The sequence below is a fragment of the Melanerpes formicivorus genome, unplaced genomic scaffold (genome assembly GCF_026170545.1).
Source record: "Melanerpes formicivorus ecotype bairdi unplaced genomic scaffold, bMelFor1.0.p_v2 SCAF_4, whole genome shotgun sequence".
Lineage (NCBI taxonomy): Eukaryota > Metazoa > Chordata > Aves > Piciformes > Picidae > Melanerpes > Melanerpes formicivorus.
Genome location: NW_027142356.1, coordinates 29,998,662 through 30,018,818, shown reverse-complemented (window position 1 = coordinate 30,018,818; position 20,157 = coordinate 29,998,662). Strand labels below are relative to the sequence as shown.

Sequence of the window (20,157 nt, the reverse complement as noted above, 5' to 3'; positions counted from 1 at the left end):
ACTGCAAATTTTTTGCTTTAAATATCAAAGACTGACTAAATAGTAAGGTGATCCATTTCTGATCTAGTTTGATTTCCTGGCCCTCAGGCTTGCAGTGCATTGGTAGCAGCACACAACTTCTGGGGAAAGTGAATATCTTTTCTCAGGTGTGACATGTATAATAACTTACCTTAGGACTTTCTTCCTCAGGTCTACACCACAAAGCTAGTATCAAGAACAATCAAAAGCAGCTAAAACAGTCAGAGGAAGCTTAAAGCTCTGTGCAGATGTTAGATTTTCCCCCTTTGTTCTCTTAACAGTAAAGAAACAAAGGGAAACAATTCAGCTATGGCACATCAGTGATAAAACTTTAGTAATGTTTGAATAAAGATATAATCTCATTGTAACAATAAAGGCAGAAGATAGACCTTAGCTGGTGAAAACTTGCAATACTTTGAAACTCTTAGCAGAAAGGAAATTAATTACATTGTTATTCTTTTTAATTCCTCCACAGCCAAAAGAGAGGAAGCAGATTCCTTACCACAGAAGTAAATACAAATACACATCAGCACTTTATATCTACTACCTCTGTCCAGATCTCCAAGTCTTCCTTTTTTCTTATTACTGTTTTTTTTGTTTGAATTGTTTGTTTCACCATGTATGGTCATGAGGTGTTTGTACCATATGGCACAAATGTTTAACTGGATGCAAGTTAAATATTTCATTTTAACTCCATTTTATGACAGCTTGACGGGTTCAGCTATTAAGGTTTTTCTATGTTAATGACTTCTATGTTTCCTCCTCTCTCACAGCAAGCATTCAGGTTTTGAAACCAAAATGAAAAGCATTAAGTTCTTTCATGCCAAAGGAGATCCAGAGCTGAACACTCAGACACCTTTCTGAGTTCAGTGTAGCAAGCCTTTTTTGTATCAAAATCCTTCCTGTGCATCCAGTGCATCTCTGAGGCTGAAAGCAAAACTAACCTGGATGTCCTTTAGTTTATAGACTAGTATCAGGGATTACATGATGGAGATAATTATTTTAAGGGACAGTGTAAGAGACTTACTAAGAAGTGGATGACTTAGTTGTAGTGGAAGTCATATTGTCTGGGGTATTTGGACAGAAGGCTGACAAGTAGGAAGCAATAGATGACCTGAAATAGATGACCTGTAGATTACCACTTCCAGCTTCTGATCTCTATGTTAATTTTAACCTTTGTACCGCAGCTTTGACAAAGTACTGCTTTGTCTGTTAGGGCAAGTCTTAGTTGTCTGTCTTGCTCTGTTGAAGGTGGTAAGTTTAAGGAAGGTATTTTTCAGAATAAAAGAACACATTCTAAACTTCTAATTTTGTCATTTTTGGGATCATTTTCTAACTACGCTGCAAGTTGTAAATAGTTTGATCCATTCAGGCTGACACGCTAAAGCATCTATATTTTGCAGGAAAATACCCCAACGTACACCTGGGTTTTTTTTTTTTAAGGGATGAAGACTAGAAAAGTCTAGTTTTGTCAAAAATGCCCTTTGAAGGGTAGTAATAGTAGCCCTTTATGTCTGCTGTATAGAAAAGCTAATAATACTAGACTTGAATGAGATTTGTGATGGAGTGAATGCGTCTATTGTGATTGATTTACTTTGGAAATCTTGTAAACCCTACAAATGTCAAGAGGGTGTTCACTTCCTTTTTTTTTTTGATTAAACACTAACTACTATGGTAAGAGTATGTTTTCTTTTAGAAAATGTAACTTTTTTACTCCAAACAGTTGTTATAAAAATATAAAGTAAGTGGCTGTAATGAACTTCTTGTTGCTGCCTTTACCCTGCAGGCTTTCATTGGGGAAAATGCAATATTTTTAAGCAGGCATGCATGATACATTTTTACAATCTCAATATATGTTTATATAGTTAGAAAGCCAAGTAAAAGAAGAGAAAATAGATTTTGTTCCCTCTAGCTGTATCTATAGTAACTTTATCCTAATACTGAAGTGTAAGGTGCATACACACATATTTTCAACTTGCCTGCCTAGAAAGAAAAATCTATAGATAATGCATGAGGCTGGGAAATAGATGTATTTATTCATCAAGTTTTTTATGGTAGGATTAAATGTACATTAATTTGTGGGGGAAATTGTGTGGTTTGGATTTTGTTTAGTATTTTGAGACAAGACTTTAACATTAGTGAATTAAACTGGAAAGTATAACACAATTTTGCATGCTCATGTTAGGATGTTACTTCATATTGTTCAGCAGTAGAGTTAAAGTGGATTTCGTGGACAGTCTTGGTGATAGCCTTCACCAAGATGTCAAGCTAAAATTTCAGTGAATTTCTAGCCATGACCTAGTGTGTGTAGCTTCTGTTTCATGTTAATTATTTAACAAAGCATGAAGTTCATCATGAGGAAGGGATTTCTAATACCACAGAATGTTTTGCTCTGTGGAGATGAGCCTTAACCGACCAAAATGTTATGAATTTGACCATATGCTGTTCTACCTCTTATATCTTTGTGAACTCTGATATTCACAGTGCTTTTTTGGAATACTGAATCTGCACAGGGGTTTGTCTTGAGAGGGAGGCAGTGAACCTTGAGTTTTGAATTTTTGGATGCTTGTGGACAACTGTTATAAAATGTCTTTCTCTATTCCTGGAGTCTGTCATATGAGGTGTTAGGAAGAAAGCATCTGCTCACTCTTACTCATCAGTTTTCATTGTTAACAAGCAGTTCCAGTTCTGAACCGGGGGCCCTCTTCACATCCTCTACTCACAAAAACATATGCCTGACAGAAGCTGTAAAAGGGAGCACAAATCTGAGTTAGAATGGCTGAAGGGAGTCTTCAGCACCTGGTGTGGTTTCAAAGATTGATTGATTGATTGACTTTTCTGCATTTGCTTTAGAAGGTATAAGTAGTCCCTGAAGCAAGAGTCAGAATCCAGGTCTCCCAATAATCTGCATTGTAATACTACTGCTACTAAACAATCATTTCAGAATGTTGATACCACAGGTTACCATGAATGTCCTCCATTTCCTGTTTAATGTTTTTAATGGTGTATTTTGGAGGCAGAAAATATTTCCTCTCTCTGAAGAAGAGTTGGATTAAATCCTGTACATCCAAAAGGGTGTTTTAAAATTAGGAGTTTAGGAATATGGATGCCCCCCATCCCTGGAGGTGTTCAAGGCGAGGTTGGATGAGGCCTTGAGCAACCTGGTCTAGTGGAAGCTGTCACTGTTCATGTCAGGGAGGTTGGAACTAGATGGTCTTTAAGGTCCCTTCCAAGCCAAACAGTTTTATGAATCTATAAATATATTGAGCCAGTTATTTTTTTGATAACATAAAGAGAATTTTTTTGAACCACGTTGAAGTTTAGCCTTATAGGGCAGGAAAAATACCTCTTCTTTGACTAGAAAACACAGTATAGGTGCAGTCTAACTTTACAACACCCCACTGGCATCACTACGTTCTGTGCATTCATAACTTTGTCTTTTATTGCAGGTACTAAAAAGTGGCGATCCCTTTCAAAGCAGGTAGGCAATAATTCCTGTGCTGTCTTAAAATCATAGATGTTTATGCAGTTTCTTTCATTATGTCAACCTAGAGTCACAGAAAAAATAAGGGAGTTTCTAAATCTCTATTTAAGAAAAAAAAGACAAGAAAAAAAGTCTTTAATTTCTTTGATTTTGTCACTTCAGGCTCAGTTTAATCCAGAATCTCAGATGCTTGAGCAGCTGTGTCTGTGCTGTTGGATTTACTGACCTGCTCAAGCCTGTGTCAGTTCTTTCCTTAGCCCGTACCTGACAAGTTTCTTCAGTGTGTAACAGGTTTATCCAAAGCTGCCTGAAGTATGGATTTTAAGTAAAGTATATTCCTATTCATGGGTGATGTTTCCTTTATTTCAGGTTGAGATTTTTAAAAGAACAGTTCATTGGGCCTTGCATTGACAGCTTTACTGAAATCCAGAGAGATTCCTCATTGGCTTTACTGAATATGAACAGTTGTTAGTAGTTTCAGCGACAAATATGTTGCATGTCCCTCTCCCACTCTGTAAACACTTAGAATTCATGCAGATGAGCAATTCTTGGAATAATCATATGTGCAAAAGTTCTGTATGTGTTTAAGACCAGGCTGGACGAGGCTCTGGCCGGCCTGGTCTAGTGTGGGGTGTCCCTGCCCATGGTGGGGGGCTTGGAACTGGATGATCCTTGTGGTCCCTTCCAACCCTGACTGATACTATGATACTATGATACTATGATATGTGCTTGAGTCCCTCCAAAATCATTGTGGTAAACTGAAATTAAATCAACTGGTAGATCTGCATGCAGCTCCTTGTGCTTTCTATTGGTTTGCTATAATTTACTCACGCTCTGTTAACTACATAATTAAGTATTTAAATATATACTTCTATCTCTTTTGTAATGTCATTTTTTAGGAACTGAATCAGATCCTTATGGAGACGCCCCCAGTTTGGAAAGGATCATCTAAACTTTTTCGTAATCTTAATGAGAAAGGTGAAGAAGAAGTTCTTTTCCTGAACTAGGTTATCACTTGTATTAATTTATTGTGGCTAGAGTGATGTTGTATTTTAATCTGCGTCACGTCTTCAGAAGGGTGAAAAGCGTTTGTTGCTTTCTACATGTTACAGCATGGGAAAGTTCCCTTCAGTGTTTTAGTTGTGACATCTTACAGCTAGCCTCCGTAGGTGGATTAGTGCCTTGGAGTTTGTTGAATTGATGTTTGAATGTTTCGAGTTCAGTTTGTGTGAACACTGATCTGTAGACCACAGAGAGAATATTGTAAACCACAAAATCGGAGCACTGAAGGAAGGCTGAGAAAAGTGGGTTTGTTCAGCCTTGGGAAGAGAAGGCTTAGGGGAGACCTCATAACCATGCAGAAGTACATAAAGGGTGTCTATCATGAGGAGGGAGACTCCCTTTTTGAGTCACATGGTGAAGACAATGGGTAGTGGACGCAAATTGCTACCGGAGAGATTCAGACTGGATGCCAGAAAATTTTTTTGCACCATTTGAACTATTAGACATTGGAATAAACTCCCAAGGAAGGTGGTGAATTCCCCTACATTAGACAGTTTCAAGCTTGAGAGGGTGCTGGGCCATCTCATTTAAACTATATTCTTACCCTGAAAGGTTGGATTAGATGATCTGGGAGGTCCCTTCCAACCTGGTATTCTATGAAACTATGAATCTTTTTACCTTTTTCAGTAGATTCAGTGATGTGATTAATTTTAAAGACAGTAATGCTATCCTCCATCACTGAATAAGCATTTTCTTCTCAACATAGAGGCAGTTTCAGAAATGCTGTATATCCCGTTAAATTCTGCAGATACAGGCTTTGATTGCTTTTAAAAGTCAGGCTTGGTAAAGGAAGAGTCAAGAGCGACTCATGGTCTCGCTTCTTCTTTCTTAATAAGCTCTATCCCTTCAAAACCAATAAACACAGAAAAAAAAATCCCAACTGTGGTGTCTTGTATGCAGATATTTAAAAGCTATTTATGATAAATAATCACATTCTCTTTTGCTTATATTCAGAATGGCAAATGGAGCATTCTAAATCTATTTAAAAGCAGCCACAAGTACTTGCTGTAAAAGAAAGACACTTTATGAATGTTTAAAGTAAGCATGACAGTAACAAAATTCCAATTACATGTGTGCATGTAACTGAGTAATTCAACAGTGGCTGAAGTTTATCAAAGGAGTAAGTATGCACCTACTCTCAGAGGAGGGTCCCAGCTCAAACCACTAGTCTATGGAGACACTCCTATTTCCCCCTGAGTCTGCAAGCAGAATTCCAGAGAGGCAGAAACTGGCACATCTTTTCATCGTATGTCATGGAATCATAGAACTATGAAATGGTTGGGTTTGTAAGGGACCTCCAAAGGTCATCTAGTCCAACCTCTCTGCAGTGAGCAGGGACATCAGGTTGCCCAGAACCCTGTCAAGCCTTGCCTTGAATACCTCCAAAATTGGGACCTCAACTACCTCTCTGGGCAACCTCTTCCAGTGTGCTACTACCCTCATGGTAAAGAACTTCCCCCTAACTTCTTTTCTTTCCTTCTCTTTCCTTGCTCTGTATAGTCAGAACGGCGGACTTTGGAAATATTAATTACATAAAAATTCAGCTTCAAAATCTGTTAAATCAGTACATTATCAGTTTGAAAGAAACATCTGGATGCTGCTTATTAAGTCTGTAATAAAATGTTGATAAAAAATAAAGCGTTGATTCAACAGTATCATACTGCAGTTTTCTGCCAGTGAAATTCTGCAGAAGCTGATGGAATGAAGAGGACTCAGAACTAACACAACAAGCTGATAAAATTAGCAATAATATTTAGCACTTATATGGGTTTTCAGTATGCATCACAAAACAAAACTAAGTTTGTTACTCCATTTTATAGATAAGAAAATATGGTAGGTCTTATGACTGATAAGACCAGTGAAAAGTATGGCAGTGGACTTTTAGGTCACTTCATTGTGATTTGGTGTTTATTTAGTACATGACATGAAAACTCCAAGATTAATTTACTTGTTTTCTTTAAAACTGTGTAAGTCAAATTTTAAAAGTCATTTCAACATCTAAAGATGTGGCTGTTTGTAGAAACACTTTTGCACCTGACTTGGACTGAAATCAAGGAGACAGCCAGCAGCTTTTGAAAATTTCAGCTGATAGACATCTTTACTCTCAGGCATTGAAATACTTTTTTTTCCTTTCTCTTTGAAATAGTCTAATATTGAGGACTGACTTAACACTTGGTTTTGGAGGACAGACAAAATCATTTGGTTGGAAATTAGGAACCAGTTTTGCTAGTTCAGCCTCAAAGCTCATTAGAGCTAGGGCTTTGGGGAGAGCTGCAAGTCATTGTTTTCAGTTCTTGCTGAGCTATAAGATGCTTCTCTTCATTGTTACTACAGACACCAGCAAATTTACCTCTTTGCCCCTGAGCTAGAAAAGTAGAAGTACAGCTTATATTACTAGCCATGCTATTTGAATATGATCTCATCTCTAATTTAAATTTTGCCTTCTGAAGATAAAAAAAAGGTGCCAGTGAGCACTGTAACTGCCCTTGGACATTTAATGAAAGGTGAAAAATCTTAGCATGTATTCTTTATGGATACTCTGGTGAGGGGTTTGGAGTACAAGCCCTATGAGGAGAGGCTGAGGGAGCTGGGGTTGCTAGCCTGGAGAAGAGCAGGCTCAGGGCAGACCTTATTGCTCTCTACAACTGCCTGAAGGGAGGTTGTAGCCAGATGGGAGAGGTTGGTCTCTTCTCCCAGACAACCAGCACCAGAACAAGAGGACACAGTCTCAAGCTGCACCAGGGGAAGTTTAGGCTGGGTGTTAGGAAGAAGTTCTTCACAGAGAGAGTGATTGGCCACTGGAATGGGCTTCCCGGGAAGGTGGTGGAGTCATCATCACTGGAGGTGTTTAGGAAGAGACTGGATGGGGTGCTTGATGCCATGGTTTAGTTGAATAGATAGTGTTGGATAGTAGGTTGGACTTGATGATCTCAAAAGTCACTTCCAACCTGGTCCATTCCATTCCATTCCATTCCATTGTAAAATGTGCATATAAAAGTAAGTGCAAAGCCCAAATCTGTGCTGAAGTTATACGAGGCCAAGTTTTCAATTAATATAGGACATGCATTTATAAAACACATCTTAAAGACAAGAACTGTACTCAAACAGCATGTTTGAATCAGGAGAGAGCACTATTAATGTTCTCAGAGTAAATGTTTTCATACTGTTGTCATGAATTATTGGTGGGTTTTTTAATCAAGGAAAAGAAAAGGGAAAGGGAAAAGAAAGGAAAAAGGAAAGGAAAAGCAAGGAAAAGAAGGGAAAGGAAAAGAAAGGGAATGAAAGGAAAAGAAGAAATAATATTAATGTCTAAGAATCTAGTGTTTAATGACCCATTTTCCACTGACTGTAGTTGTTTATTTACCATATTTAATGTATTCCTTCCCTAAAAAACCAAAACCCAGTCAAAAAAAACCCAAAACCCAAACCCCAAACACCCCATAGAGCAATATTTTTAGACAAATAACTCACTGACTAGGTTGAATGCAGCCACATGCACACAAACATGAATAATTCTCCTTATACATAGATTGAATATTCTTTAAGTTTATGATGTGAATACAAGATGAAACTAATATGGCATAACCTGACATCTTTTTTTTTTGTTGTTGTTGTTATCTCCAGGTGTGATTTCTTACACAGAATATTTATTCCTCCTATGTATTTTAACAAGTAAGTATTTTTGGAAAGCCCAAATGCTTCTTTACAAGTTTCTTACAAAGATCAAATTGTACTGATGTGCATTAGATTGTTTTGTTTTGGGGTTTTTCTTTGTTTGTTTTGTTTTGTTCTTCTCCCACCCATAACCCCAAAACAGAAGAACTTGTAGTTAGAGTAAACTACACCTGATATAGACTTTGATAATTGGAAAGGTGTTTTCTGGGTAGAGGTGAAGTATCTTGCTTGTCTTTCATTTGTATGTAACTAAAACATTCCTACTGGATTCACCCTCTTATCCAGGGTATTTTTCAGACATGATCTAGGCTCTTACTATGAATTAGAGCAGGAGCTTGACCCTGAACAATTACAATCCCTAACTGCTGGAGTGATGCATGTTATTCCATAATGTCTTTGTTACCTGGATTAACAGTTGGCCATAATTCATCCATATTGCATCCATTTGTATCACTAAAATGTTGCCTAAAGGCTTCACTTACTAATACCTTCAAAGTCCCCATGTGTTGGAAATAAGGTAAAATTCTGATCTGATTTCAAATTTCAACGATTCTGAAGCATGGAACCAAGAAAATGCTGCACTTTTTTCAACACATGATTAATAAATCATTAATAAATTAATCATTAATAAATCTGGTCAAATTATTGACCAGAAATGGCATCCTGTACCCATGTCCTTTTAAATACTGTTTTCATTGAAAATGTGTCTTCTACAAATTTGTGTCTTCAAACATAAAATGGACTCTAGTTATGAACTAACACTCTTAACTATCCAACCAGTCAGTATTATGAGGTACTTCTCTTGTCTATTTCATGTATTTCTACTGGCTCTTTCCTCTAATCTATGAATTTGTGAGCATGCCTTCTGTTTTCATAACATGGGTAAGACCGTTTTGCAGATGCTATGATTTGCATTTAGCATGTGCACAGATGTCCTAATTTAAATTAGATGAGGGTATGGCTTCTAGTAAACAGATAGCAAATAAATTATTAATTTTTTTTTTTGAGTTTGATATTTGCTTTCTTTCCAAGCAACTAAATAATTGAATGGGTTGGGGTTTGGTTTGCAGAGCCACATGCAGGTTTTAGGATCGCGTTCAACATGTTTGATACTGACGGCAATGAGATGGTGGACAAAAAGGAATTCTTAGTGGTATGTATTTATAGATTTTGATGTAATCTTGAAAACTCTTTGTCTGGATGGTGACTCATGGTGATATCCATGATCATGAGGACACCAGCTGTTCTTCACTGAATGCAGTTGGTTGGTCATTTACTGCAAATAGTTAACATAGTGTAAATTGTAAAGAGTAGCTCCAGATTACAGTGGGTGGGTGTGTTGTGTGTAATGAGTTTTGAAGTTTAATTCCAGGTTTTATTCTGGATGTTTTTAATTGCTGCTGTATTCACAGATAATTAGGCTATTAAAAATATATTGCTGTATCAATGGTCAGCACCATTCTTTAATTAACATAATGATGGAGGGACCTACAAAAGAATCTTTTTCCTGGGAGAACACTTCCTTTTGTTGTTCATTTTGCTTAGTCCCTGGTGAACCTGGGTTGACTGGCATCATGTAGCACTATCATCTGCTTTGGACAAGATTTGTCATGAAATAAAGTATGCAGATAATCTAGCTCAGCCCACAAAATCCATATGCTGCAGCAATTTGCTAAAGTGGGGTTCAGCAATTTCCTTACAAGGAGAATATTCCACAGCAAAATTTACTTTGAAATGAGTAATTTTTGTATGCTGTGGAACAGTTGGCAGGACATCTAGAACTTGGCAGCAGTTTTTGTTGCATTCAAGGTTTTGTTAGATCACAAATCTGAGTTATACAGTTTTTTCAAGCTAGAGCTTGACTCAGTTTAATGCTTGGGAAAAGCAGTTCTCTGAATTCTTATTAATTACTTAAGCAAGAAGTTTTGGGTATGTTTGTTGGGGTTTTTTCTGATTAGAAATTTAAACAGTTCTAAAAGGCCTGGACTTCAGAAAAACATACATTACATCATTGAGATTTGTGCATTAAGAACAAAAAATCTTCAGAAATCTTAAATAATCCAGAGTGTTTTGATTTTGATCATGATAGACCTCATAATTGTTTCTTAAAATTTGAGTACTATGACATTTTTCAAGTTACAGGATCCACTAAATACAGGAGAATGCACTGACAAGTATAAAATTAAAACTCCTTGGAGCACAAGGACTACTTCAGATTTATGTTCATTTCATGTATTTTCTGGTCTCAAAATACATGAGAGGAATAATTAAGTGAATGTCAGTGATGAAATAAAAAGTTACAATTAAAAAATCGTGAAATGCAGAAAACATTCAAGGTCATCAAGTCAAACCATTATCTAACTCTACCAGGGGCCACTACTACACCATGTCCTTGAGCACCATATTTAGACTGCTTTAAAATACATCCAGGAATGGGGATTCAACCACTTCCCTGGGCATCCTGTTCCAGTCATAGTATCATAGTATCAGTCAGGGTTGGAAAGGACCACAAGGATCATCTAGTTCCAACCCCCCTGCCATGGGCAGGGACACCCCACACTACATCAGCCTGGCCAGAGCCTCAGCCAGCCTGGGCTTAAACACCTCCAGGAATGGTGCCCCAACCACCTCCCTGGACAACCCATTCCAGGGCTTCACCACTCTCATGGTGAAGAACCTCCTCCTCACATCCAGCCTCAATCTCCCCACCTCCAGCTTCATTCCATTCCCCCTAGTCCTATCACTACCTGAGATCCTGAAAAGTCCTTCCCCAGCCTTCCTGTAGGCCCCCTTCAGATACTGGAAGGTCACAATTAGGTCACCTCGGAGCCTTCTCTTCTGCAGACTGAACAGCCCCAACTCCTTCAGTCTGTCCTCATAGGAGAGGTGCTCCAGCCCTCTGATCATCCTCGTGGCCCTTCTCTGGACACGTTCCAGCACCTCCACATCCCTCTTGTAATAGGGGCTCCAGAACTGGACACAGTACTCCAGGTGGGGTCTTAGCAGAGCTGAGTAGAGCGGGAGGATCACCTCCCTCGACCTGCTGGCCACACTTCTCCTGATGCAGCCCAGGATCTGATTGGCTTTGCAGGCTGCAAGTGCACATTGAGAGCTCATGTTGAGCTTTTTGTCCACCAGCACCCCAAGTCTCTCTCCTCAGGGCTGCTTTCCAGGCAGTTACTGCCCAGCCTGTATTTGTGCCTGGGATTGCCTCGACCCAGATGCAGGACCCTTTCAGTGTAGTTTCTCCTAATGTCTAACCTAAACCAACCCTAATGTAACTTGATGCCATTTCTTCTTGTCCTGTTGGTTTTATTATGTGATTCAGTATAACAAAATGCAGTGGAATAGACTGGCAAGCTGGGTTTTTTTTGTTTATAAATGAAATGCTGCCATTGCAACAGCTAAATGTGACGAAATTGGAGCATGAGGCTTTGTCTTTCAGAAGCTGATGCTGGAAATGGCATCAAGTATATAAGGCAGGAAACAAGCACAACATTTAACTATAGATATTGCATCTAGTTGTCTTCACATCCTGGTTTTATTTGTTGTCTGTCATGGTCCCTGATAAGAATTTCCCTTTCTTATTATTTTTCTGTTACCAGACTTGATGAGTAGAAGAAAGAAAGGAAAACTTTCAAACATTAGACAGTTCTTCACTTAGTACTCTATTTAACTAATTTGTATAGATTAAACCTGACCCTAATGCTGCTTGATGTGTGCATCAGAGACCCTTCAAAAGTCAGAATGTTGGAAATGACAAGAGCTAACATAGGTAGGTAGATAGTTACTGTGTAAAGAGAAATCACTATGAAAATCAAAGTTGATGAAGTGATGCTGCACCTTGTGATAGACTTGATACCAGAACATACATTTGGCATCTGTGCTCTCTTTGCTTGGGTATGCATCATTTCCTGTGTGCCTGGAACCAGGAGTCTGTAAGCTTTGCCACTTGAACTATACCCAGCATTTGCAAAATACTTCTCCACTGATTAGAGCCAGCCATCATAAAACTGAAAGTACAGTTAATACTATTCAGTTTTGCAAATAAGGAGACTTTGAAGAGATTGGTGTAGGGATCATATGTGATTCTTGAAGAGTATGTGTAGTGCAAAGTTGAAAATTACTTGATTTTTCTGGTAACAGCTTTAGCGTTTTTGTAAACTAATTCCACAGCATTTGTCCTTTCCTCTCTGCTTATGTCATAGGGGTGAGGTCAGGGAACAGAAGGATTGTGTTGCCTTGTTACAGGAGATCTTGGTTTTCTGCTTTCAGCAATCAGTCTCATTATCCTGTTTCAAACAATGTTCCTATGAAAGTACTCCTGGATCCATTTTGCATTCACTTTTCTACTTGCTGGTATCCTATAGCACTCCTTCTGAACAAAAGATCCATTTCCAGAAGCCTTGCAAGTGCTTTAATGATGAATGCAACAGAATCCTGCTCCCTTAGCCTCTGTGGCAGGGGAAGTACATCCAGGGATGCATTGGTTTGTACCAATCTTGTTTGGTTTTTCAATTACTGCCACTCTTCTCTCCTTCTTGACGGCTTGTCACTTCTCTTTTCACAAGCTATTTTCTTTCTGCTTCTCTCTCTTCATTTACCTTTCTTCATGCCACAGTTGCAAAAGGCCATCCAGCTAGATGTCCTATCCTTATCAGCATATGTTACAGTAATTGTACCTGTAGGCTTGCAAAAAACTAGAAAAAAACATGCTGAGGTCTGTAAATTGATCCCATGCCCAAACCCAGATGCAGTGGCACACACAATATTCTGGTCTGTATTTGCCTTACAGGGAGCTGAAGAACAAAGCAGTCAATTTTAGAAATTCATAAATTTCAGATATGTTTGCAATTTAATCCCTAAACATGGTTTTCTTTTCTTTCAGTGTTGGGTGTCCTATTATCTCAGCATTGTCATACCCTTGCAATAGAGCTTGCTGATGCTTTTGTCTAAGTTGTCAGCCTTCTCTGAAACACGGTGTTCTGAAATGAAATTTGGGAAGTTTAATTGCAAAATCCATCATACACTTTATCTTCCCCATACCAATCCCTGGGGACCTCTGTGTGCAAGCCATTACAGTATCAGGTTTTGTATCAGACTTCTGGTAGGTAAAATCAGGTCTTTGAAAAGACTGCCACAATTGTTTCTGTATGCCATGTTCGGTTCTAGGTAGGACAGCTTTGTCAGCAGCAGTGTTTATTGTTGTTGTTTTTTTCCAGCCCACTCTAGCAAATGCTACAAGTGGCAGTACAATATTTTCATGTGCAATTTTGGTGAAGCTGAAGTTTACTGGTAGGAATATCGATGGCATCATAGTCGACGCTGCTCTCTCTTGCTGTGAAGAGTCGACACTGACACTTGTTTGCTTTTCTAATGGTTTAGGAATACTAAGAAGTATTACTATAAATAAAAATATGTAAATAAAACAGATACAAAGGAAGTTAAGTACAGACCAGTTCTTGCTCTGAAGACTTTATAATTAAAAAAAGAAAAAAAAACCAGTTCAAGAATCTGTATGTTTTAAGTCTTGTATTTGAGGTTTCCTCAGAAGTCATGTTTAAAGCTCTTAGTGCAGAGAAAGTTGTGAAAGGGGTATTTTACAAGTCCTGAAGGTATTCTTTGAACAGACTTGAAAAAAAAAAGGGTACTTGATGAATTACTCCTGAATAGTAGTAGTTTGTTGCTGCTGAAGGGGAATGTTTCGCCCCTACCAGATGTTTCCACCCCTCCTTTGTGCCAGCAGGAGTAAGAACTGATCTGGTCGGAACCTGGTGATATGAAAAAAGGATTGGTTCAGCAGACTACATAGTCACACAGATAGTAATTACTACCCAACAAGAAAGGATATGCCTAGAGCTGATGAAAAAGGCTGGAACTCCCCCTTCTCATCTAGGCTGGACTGGCTAAAATATGAAGTTAAATAGGATGTGCTTAGTAGACAGTAAATGTGCTTAGTAAATAGAATTATTAGCCTAACTTTGTGGAAAAAAAGTGTTTCCTTTTTCCTTTCTGTGTGATGGGTAAGGTCACAGGATGAAATGATGGCATTAATATGAACAATAAAACCTCACTGAAACACTGATATTTTGGTAAAGAACTACATTTTTTTATAGTTTGCAGTGTTCCCCACAATCAATGATTGTTATGCATGTGAAGTAGCCTGAAAACTAAATGAGAGCAAAATGGTTTGGGCTTTTTTTTTTTTAGCTGCAAGAGATTTTCAGGAAAAAAAATGAGAAGAGAGAAAGAAAAGGAGATGAAGAGAAACGTGCACTGCTGGTAAGTAAAACTATAGTTGCAGCTGGTAGTTGGTTCGTTTCTTTGATGTAAGGACAAAATTATGTATAGATGTTTCACTAATTCATATTTTTAAACAATACATTCATGTCATTGAAAGAATATGAATCACTTGTCTCTAATGAAGAATGTAATATTTAGCCTAAACTGTAGTTATTGGGGAGGGAGGGGGGAAATGTGGGGAAAACCTGTAGTTACTGAGGGGAAAAATTGTGTTTAAATACTGCCACATATTACAGTGGTAGTGTTGATTCTATTCAGAGTCTAATGATCAAGGAAAAAGTGAAGTGTGAATAATAATATCCCACTCTTATTGTCTAGAAGAGTGAGAGATCTCAGCAACAAGACCAAAGTATACTCCTATCCTCATAACTAACTGAAGCTGTTCATGTAGTCATGCTGATCCTTGTATTTGTTACTAAAATAGTAGTTTAAAAATAGCTGATGAAATATTGCAGGTAAATGTAGGGGTTTTTTTTCCAAACTTAGATTTTTGTTAAATACTGCTTATGACCCATGCAAAATTATTATTATGGTTGCTTATATAATCTGAAGAGATTTTTGTGGAATGCTGGATGCTCCTTCTTATAGACTGTGAAATTTGCATTTCTTATGAGCATACGAAAGGTAAGTCAGAAATAGCCAAGCCTGTGGTCATTTTTCTGGAGGATGGCAGCAGGAGCTCATTTTACTGTTGGACAAGTAAAAATCAGGGTCCAGCCTCTATCAAGCACACAGTAGAAAAAATCATGTTCATTTGCAATTTGAATATTTGTGGCAAGAATTCCTTAGCATAAGGAACATTTTGACCTATATGCAAAGCTTCTCGCAGTGCCTATTACATTTTGGGCACTGTAGGTGCTTCATCTCATGTCTTTGTCCCTGCAGCTGTAGGAAGTTTGAATTTCAAGAATTAATACTTTTTAAACATTCCCTGAGCATAAAAGGGAGCTTTTCTTCCATCCCAGAGAGACCTCTCCTTCTCAGCCATTCAAAACTATATGTCAGTTGTTGACACTCTCACACACTCTTTACTTTGAACAAGAAAACTTACACTCAAAGGAAGAGCTTTTGGAAAAAGTAAAGATGCAAAAGAGTAATCTCTGTAACCCTGTTCTTCTCCTCTGAAAATCTGAAGAGTTTGAGGATAAACCATTTTTTCATCACTGTCTCTTGAAAAATAAAAATATATATAAAGATTTGCTTGTCTTAACCTATTCTATTGTCTTTTTTTTTCCCCCCACCTTCTTCTTATTTTGGCTTCATTCTGACATGTGATACTTGGCTTGGCCCGTTTTTACTCTATGTCAGCGTCTTCAACTTTATGGATATCACACTCCTACTAACAGTGTATGTACTCTAATTATCTTCCATTTATGCCTTCTTCACCAGTGAGGACAAATAGTGTGCTATAAGAAAATTTGCTATGGTTATCTCTTTCATCAAGTGAATTACTTCTGCTAATCAGTAAAAATGTGCTGGATCATTAATTGCATTGTGCATGCTTGTTGCATGCATTCTGGAACAAGCAAGCCTAACGGGAGGAAAGGTTGCTGCCTCTGTTTACATAAAATGAAGGAAAAAGATATTTTTAAGTGAAAGGACAAAAGTTATCTTAAGAAATGATAGACTTGTTTTTAATTAAGGCATATAAATTAAGTCATCCTGCATGAGTCATTTGATCCAGGTCTGTCTGATCTGCTTGTGTAAAATGTGAAGCAATAATTAGTCAGATCAGCTCTTCATCTCTTTGTTCCACACTGCACACAAACAGACCCTCAAAAAATAAGAAAACCAGCAGACAGCTTTTATACTTTGGTGCTTCACTCACAGAAAAAGTAAGAACTATCAATGCTGAACTGTATTGTGTAGGTGACAGCAAACTTTTTTCAATCATTTTTGTGAGAGAATTAGCAAGAGAGAGAGCTCTTCTGCATTTCATAATGTCTTCATCATGACTTGGTTAATTTTTGGATCACAGCAGAACTAAAGTTGTTACTAAAAACAAAAAAAAAAAAGGATTCATTTGCTGTTGAAACAGAACCATTAAACATGGTTTGGTGTGATTATTTTTCTATTCAAATCAAGGGGAAGGAACACACAAGAATCAGACAACTAGTGAAATTCCAGTTTTAAACTCTCTTTCTTTATACAGTCATTCATAGGAATGCCCAGATTTATTTCCTGTGAAGTTGGCACATACAACTGGGGCAATGTGCAGGAAGGAAGGCTGTTCAATGGAAAGGTGCAGTGACATGATGTAGATGCTGCAATGCTCCCAGAGTAATGTGGTAGGAAATGTGAGGCCTTATGCTTCACTGGATTTTAGATAAGGCCTTACTGCAGTGAAAGATGCTGACTAGCAGTTACCATATTCCTGTCCTGCCTCCTGTTTTAAACTGAAACCAAACTAATTAGGCTTTCCTATTCCTATAGTAATTTTCAGCTTTAGTAAATGAATCTCCTTCTAGACTCCAGCCACATTTAAACCCTTTATCAAAATGAAGCTCAGGTGTGCACCATCCTTTTCTAGTCTCCCACTACCTGAATGGAGATCTTCATGCAAAGGAGACTCATCTGTATAGGAATTCACAGTATCAAACAAATCCCCAACCCCAGAAAGTTGTTTTGGGTTTCTATTCCTCCTACTGGGATAAGAAGTCTAGTAGCCTCTTCAGTTTCCCTTGATTTCCTGAGCAGCTGAAGACCAAGGGGCAATGACTGTAAATGACAGCACAGGAAGTTCCACCTCAACATGAGGAAAAACTTCTTTCAGGGTCACAGAGCACTGAACAGGCTGCCCAGAGAGTAGAGTCTCCTTCTCTGGAGGCTTTCAAGACCCATCTGAGTGCATTCCTGTGTGACCTACTCTACAGTCTATGGTCCTGCTCTGGCAGGGGGGTTGGACTCAAAGATCTCCAGAAGTCCCTTCCAACCCCTAACATCCTGTGGTCATGTGAGATGCAGCCTAAAATGTCTAGGATAGTAAAAAGTGCTCTCTTGGGCCCTTCTCTTTATCCTTCAAAACAGTTCTAATTTTTTGGGAAGTGTCAAGGTCTCTAAGCCATAAAGTGCAGACACCAATGTTTTAAGTGGGTTAAATATGTTTTGTATGTTGTGTACATTAATTCTTTCAAGTCATGTTCTGGGGCATACCACAGTTGTGTGTCAAGGCTACTACAGTATGCATTGCATGAGTGTTCTTACTAGCCAGATGCCAACCAGAACATGATATTTATGATGAGATGCATGTCAGGAAAATAAAACATGCATGCCCGGAAGCACTAATTCCATTGGCTAAAGTTAATCTACACTCAGGAAACAAATTTAGTGAATACTTAGAAAAGATAATCACCCAACTGTGTGCATAAAAGAATGTGGTGGTGTTCACTCATGTGACACAGTAAACTTCAAAGGGATAAATAAGCATAAGGAAGAAATTGTTGAGGAGCAAATCTTGTACCCACTGAAGTAAACAAATTTATTTAAGGCTAGCAGATTAGGAGTGAATGGAATTATACATGAGAATACTGTGGCCACAATGTAGGAACTGTTACTCCATAGTATGAGAAACATAATGCCAGAACTTTTCCAAAAGGATGCAAAAGTAAATGATCCATGAAGCATGGGTACAATTTGTGGTACTTTGTCATGTTTCCTTGATGGCAGTTTACAGAAAGGGCTGAGTTGAGTTGGATAGTGGGGGAAGTGTGTAACAGAACTTGCAGAAGCAGTACATATAAAATGCGTTGGTGTAATGTGGAATACATGGAGGTAATAAACCTTCAGCTCTGTACAGTATTCTTTATGATAACAATGTGGATTCGTACATCTCAAAGCTGCATATATCTTCTAAGAGAACAGTATGTGCTGAGCCAAAAAAAAATGAAATAGTTCCAGTTAAAAGATTAAACTCATTCTGTCTTTGTCTTACCTGCCCAGAAGGGTATGAGTGGGGAGCCATGAAAGTAGGAGATCTAGTTTAGATTAACTTGTGAAGAGAAAGAGGAAAATTCATGCAGTTGCAATAACCCTAACCAAGTTCAAATAGCCTTCTGCTGTCTTTAAGCTCACCTCCCCTGGATTTTTTGGCCAAAAAAAAGAGATACATGTATTGCAATAGCTCTTCCAGGAGTAACTGTAAGCTAAAGAAGGCCTGTTTTAATAAGGGAGGATTTTTCAGACTTCAAAAATGCAATGTTTCAGAGCAAAAAGGTAAGCATACTTTCCTGTCAGAGATTAAACACTTATTTTCTGTTTAACAAGGTAAGTTTGATCATCAGATATGCATAGTGATATGCATCCCTTGATGAAGTATGTTACAGTTGAAGGTGGACTTAACTGCACTGATTTTTTGCATTTCTTTATTTGAGCAAGGGTGTCACACTGATTATTGGATGAAATTAATTTTACATAGGTAGTGGTATGGTGGTAGTTATGTTTTGACTAAGGAGAAAACACATTTCACACATGTATAAGTAAATAATTTGGGGGGTAAAATAATTGCTAGAAAAACCAGCAGCAAAATCCTGAATTGAGATGGGTATTTTCACATGTACTCTTAGTAAATATTTTCACTTCATGCTTTTTCTAATGTACTTTGTTTGGGCAAGTGGAACCTGTTGTTACTTCTGGCACAGCCAACTTATGAGTAAGAAGCAAATAGCTCTAAGTGACCCGTGTCCTTTTATTTATGAAGTGTCATATAGCTGCATAGAAAATTCTGCATAGAAGCAAAAGAATTAAGCTGTGCTTTTGAAAATCAGCTGGAAAAGAGTTTTAAAGTCTGTAAGTAGTTGTTTTATTGTCCTTTGCTTTTCAAACAATTGTGCTTCTTGAAACTTCTGCAGGTTCTTAAAACAGAAGGAGAGGACCTTGTCCCCAGAAGCTATTGGGATACTTTGAGACGTAGCACAAGCCAAGCACTCTTTTCGGACCTTGCAGAGGTACAAGACAACCTCTGCAACTTCTGTCTCTGGTCCATTTTCCTACTCTGATTATTTTCCTATGCACTTTGTTTCTTCTCTTTCTTTTAATTGCTTTTTTTCTTTTCTTTTTCTTTCTTTCCCCCCCTCCCCCAAACCTGAAAGTCTTCAGATGAAATGGATTTGTTTCTCTGCAGTGTGGTAATTGAAAGTTGTCATTTCCCTGTGAAAGCCAAGTTACCTTTTGAAAGAGTTGAAAGATCAAGTTCTCTTCAGTGATTTGAATGGGAAGCGTTTTCTAACACTAACAGTGACAATATTTCACAGTTAGAGAAGTAATTCAGGAAACCTTTGTCATTTAGGCTCAATCCAGCAATAGGACAACTTCAGTATCCCTTCAGTAGCCCTTTAAGCTTTTCATCTTTAGGTCCTTAATGTACTTTTCATATATGTTATCAGAATGTATCTTCACAAAAACAGCACCATGCAAAGATCATTTTAATTGCTTGCTCAAACCAGGAATGTTTTAAGGTAACCAAAACATTAGCCAATCTTTTTTAATATTCTATGGTCATTATGGAGCACTAGCAATATCACTGAGCTGTCAAATCAATTCCCATAATGCTTTAAATTCTAATAAGATTCTTGTTTCATGGTCTGCTTTCAGGCAATTAAGATAATTTATTTGTATTG

The 20,157-nt window shown here is 37.9% G+C and overlaps 1 protein-coding gene across 8 annotated transcripts in view; it reads left to right on the top strand.

Annotated features, from left to right (window-relative positions):
- MICU3 (mitochondrial calcium uptake family member 3) overlaps positions 1-20,157 on the top strand; it is a 63,889-nt gene that overhangs the window by 17,331 nt on the left and 26,401 nt on the right. For 2 of the 8 annotated variants that reach the window (XM_068137502.1, XM_068137504.1), the window contains exons 3-9: positions 3,468-3,499; positions 4,402-4,480; positions 8,189-8,236; positions 9,310-9,392; positions 14,450-14,521; positions 15,851-15,889; positions 19,390-19,485. In XM_068137502.1, the coding sequence (XP_067993603.1) occupies positions 3,468-3,499; positions 4,402-4,480; positions 8,189-8,236; positions 9,310-9,392; positions 14,450-14,521; positions 15,851-15,889; positions 19,390-19,485 (449 nt within the window). The remainder of the gene's footprint in view (positions 1-3,467; positions 3,500-4,401; positions 4,481-8,188; positions 8,237-9,309; positions 9,393-14,449; positions 14,522-15,850; positions 15,890-19,389; positions 19,486-20,157) is intronic. The other 6 variants (XM_068137503.1, XM_068137505.1, XM_068137506.1 and 3 more) reach the window with 3 other exon arrangements.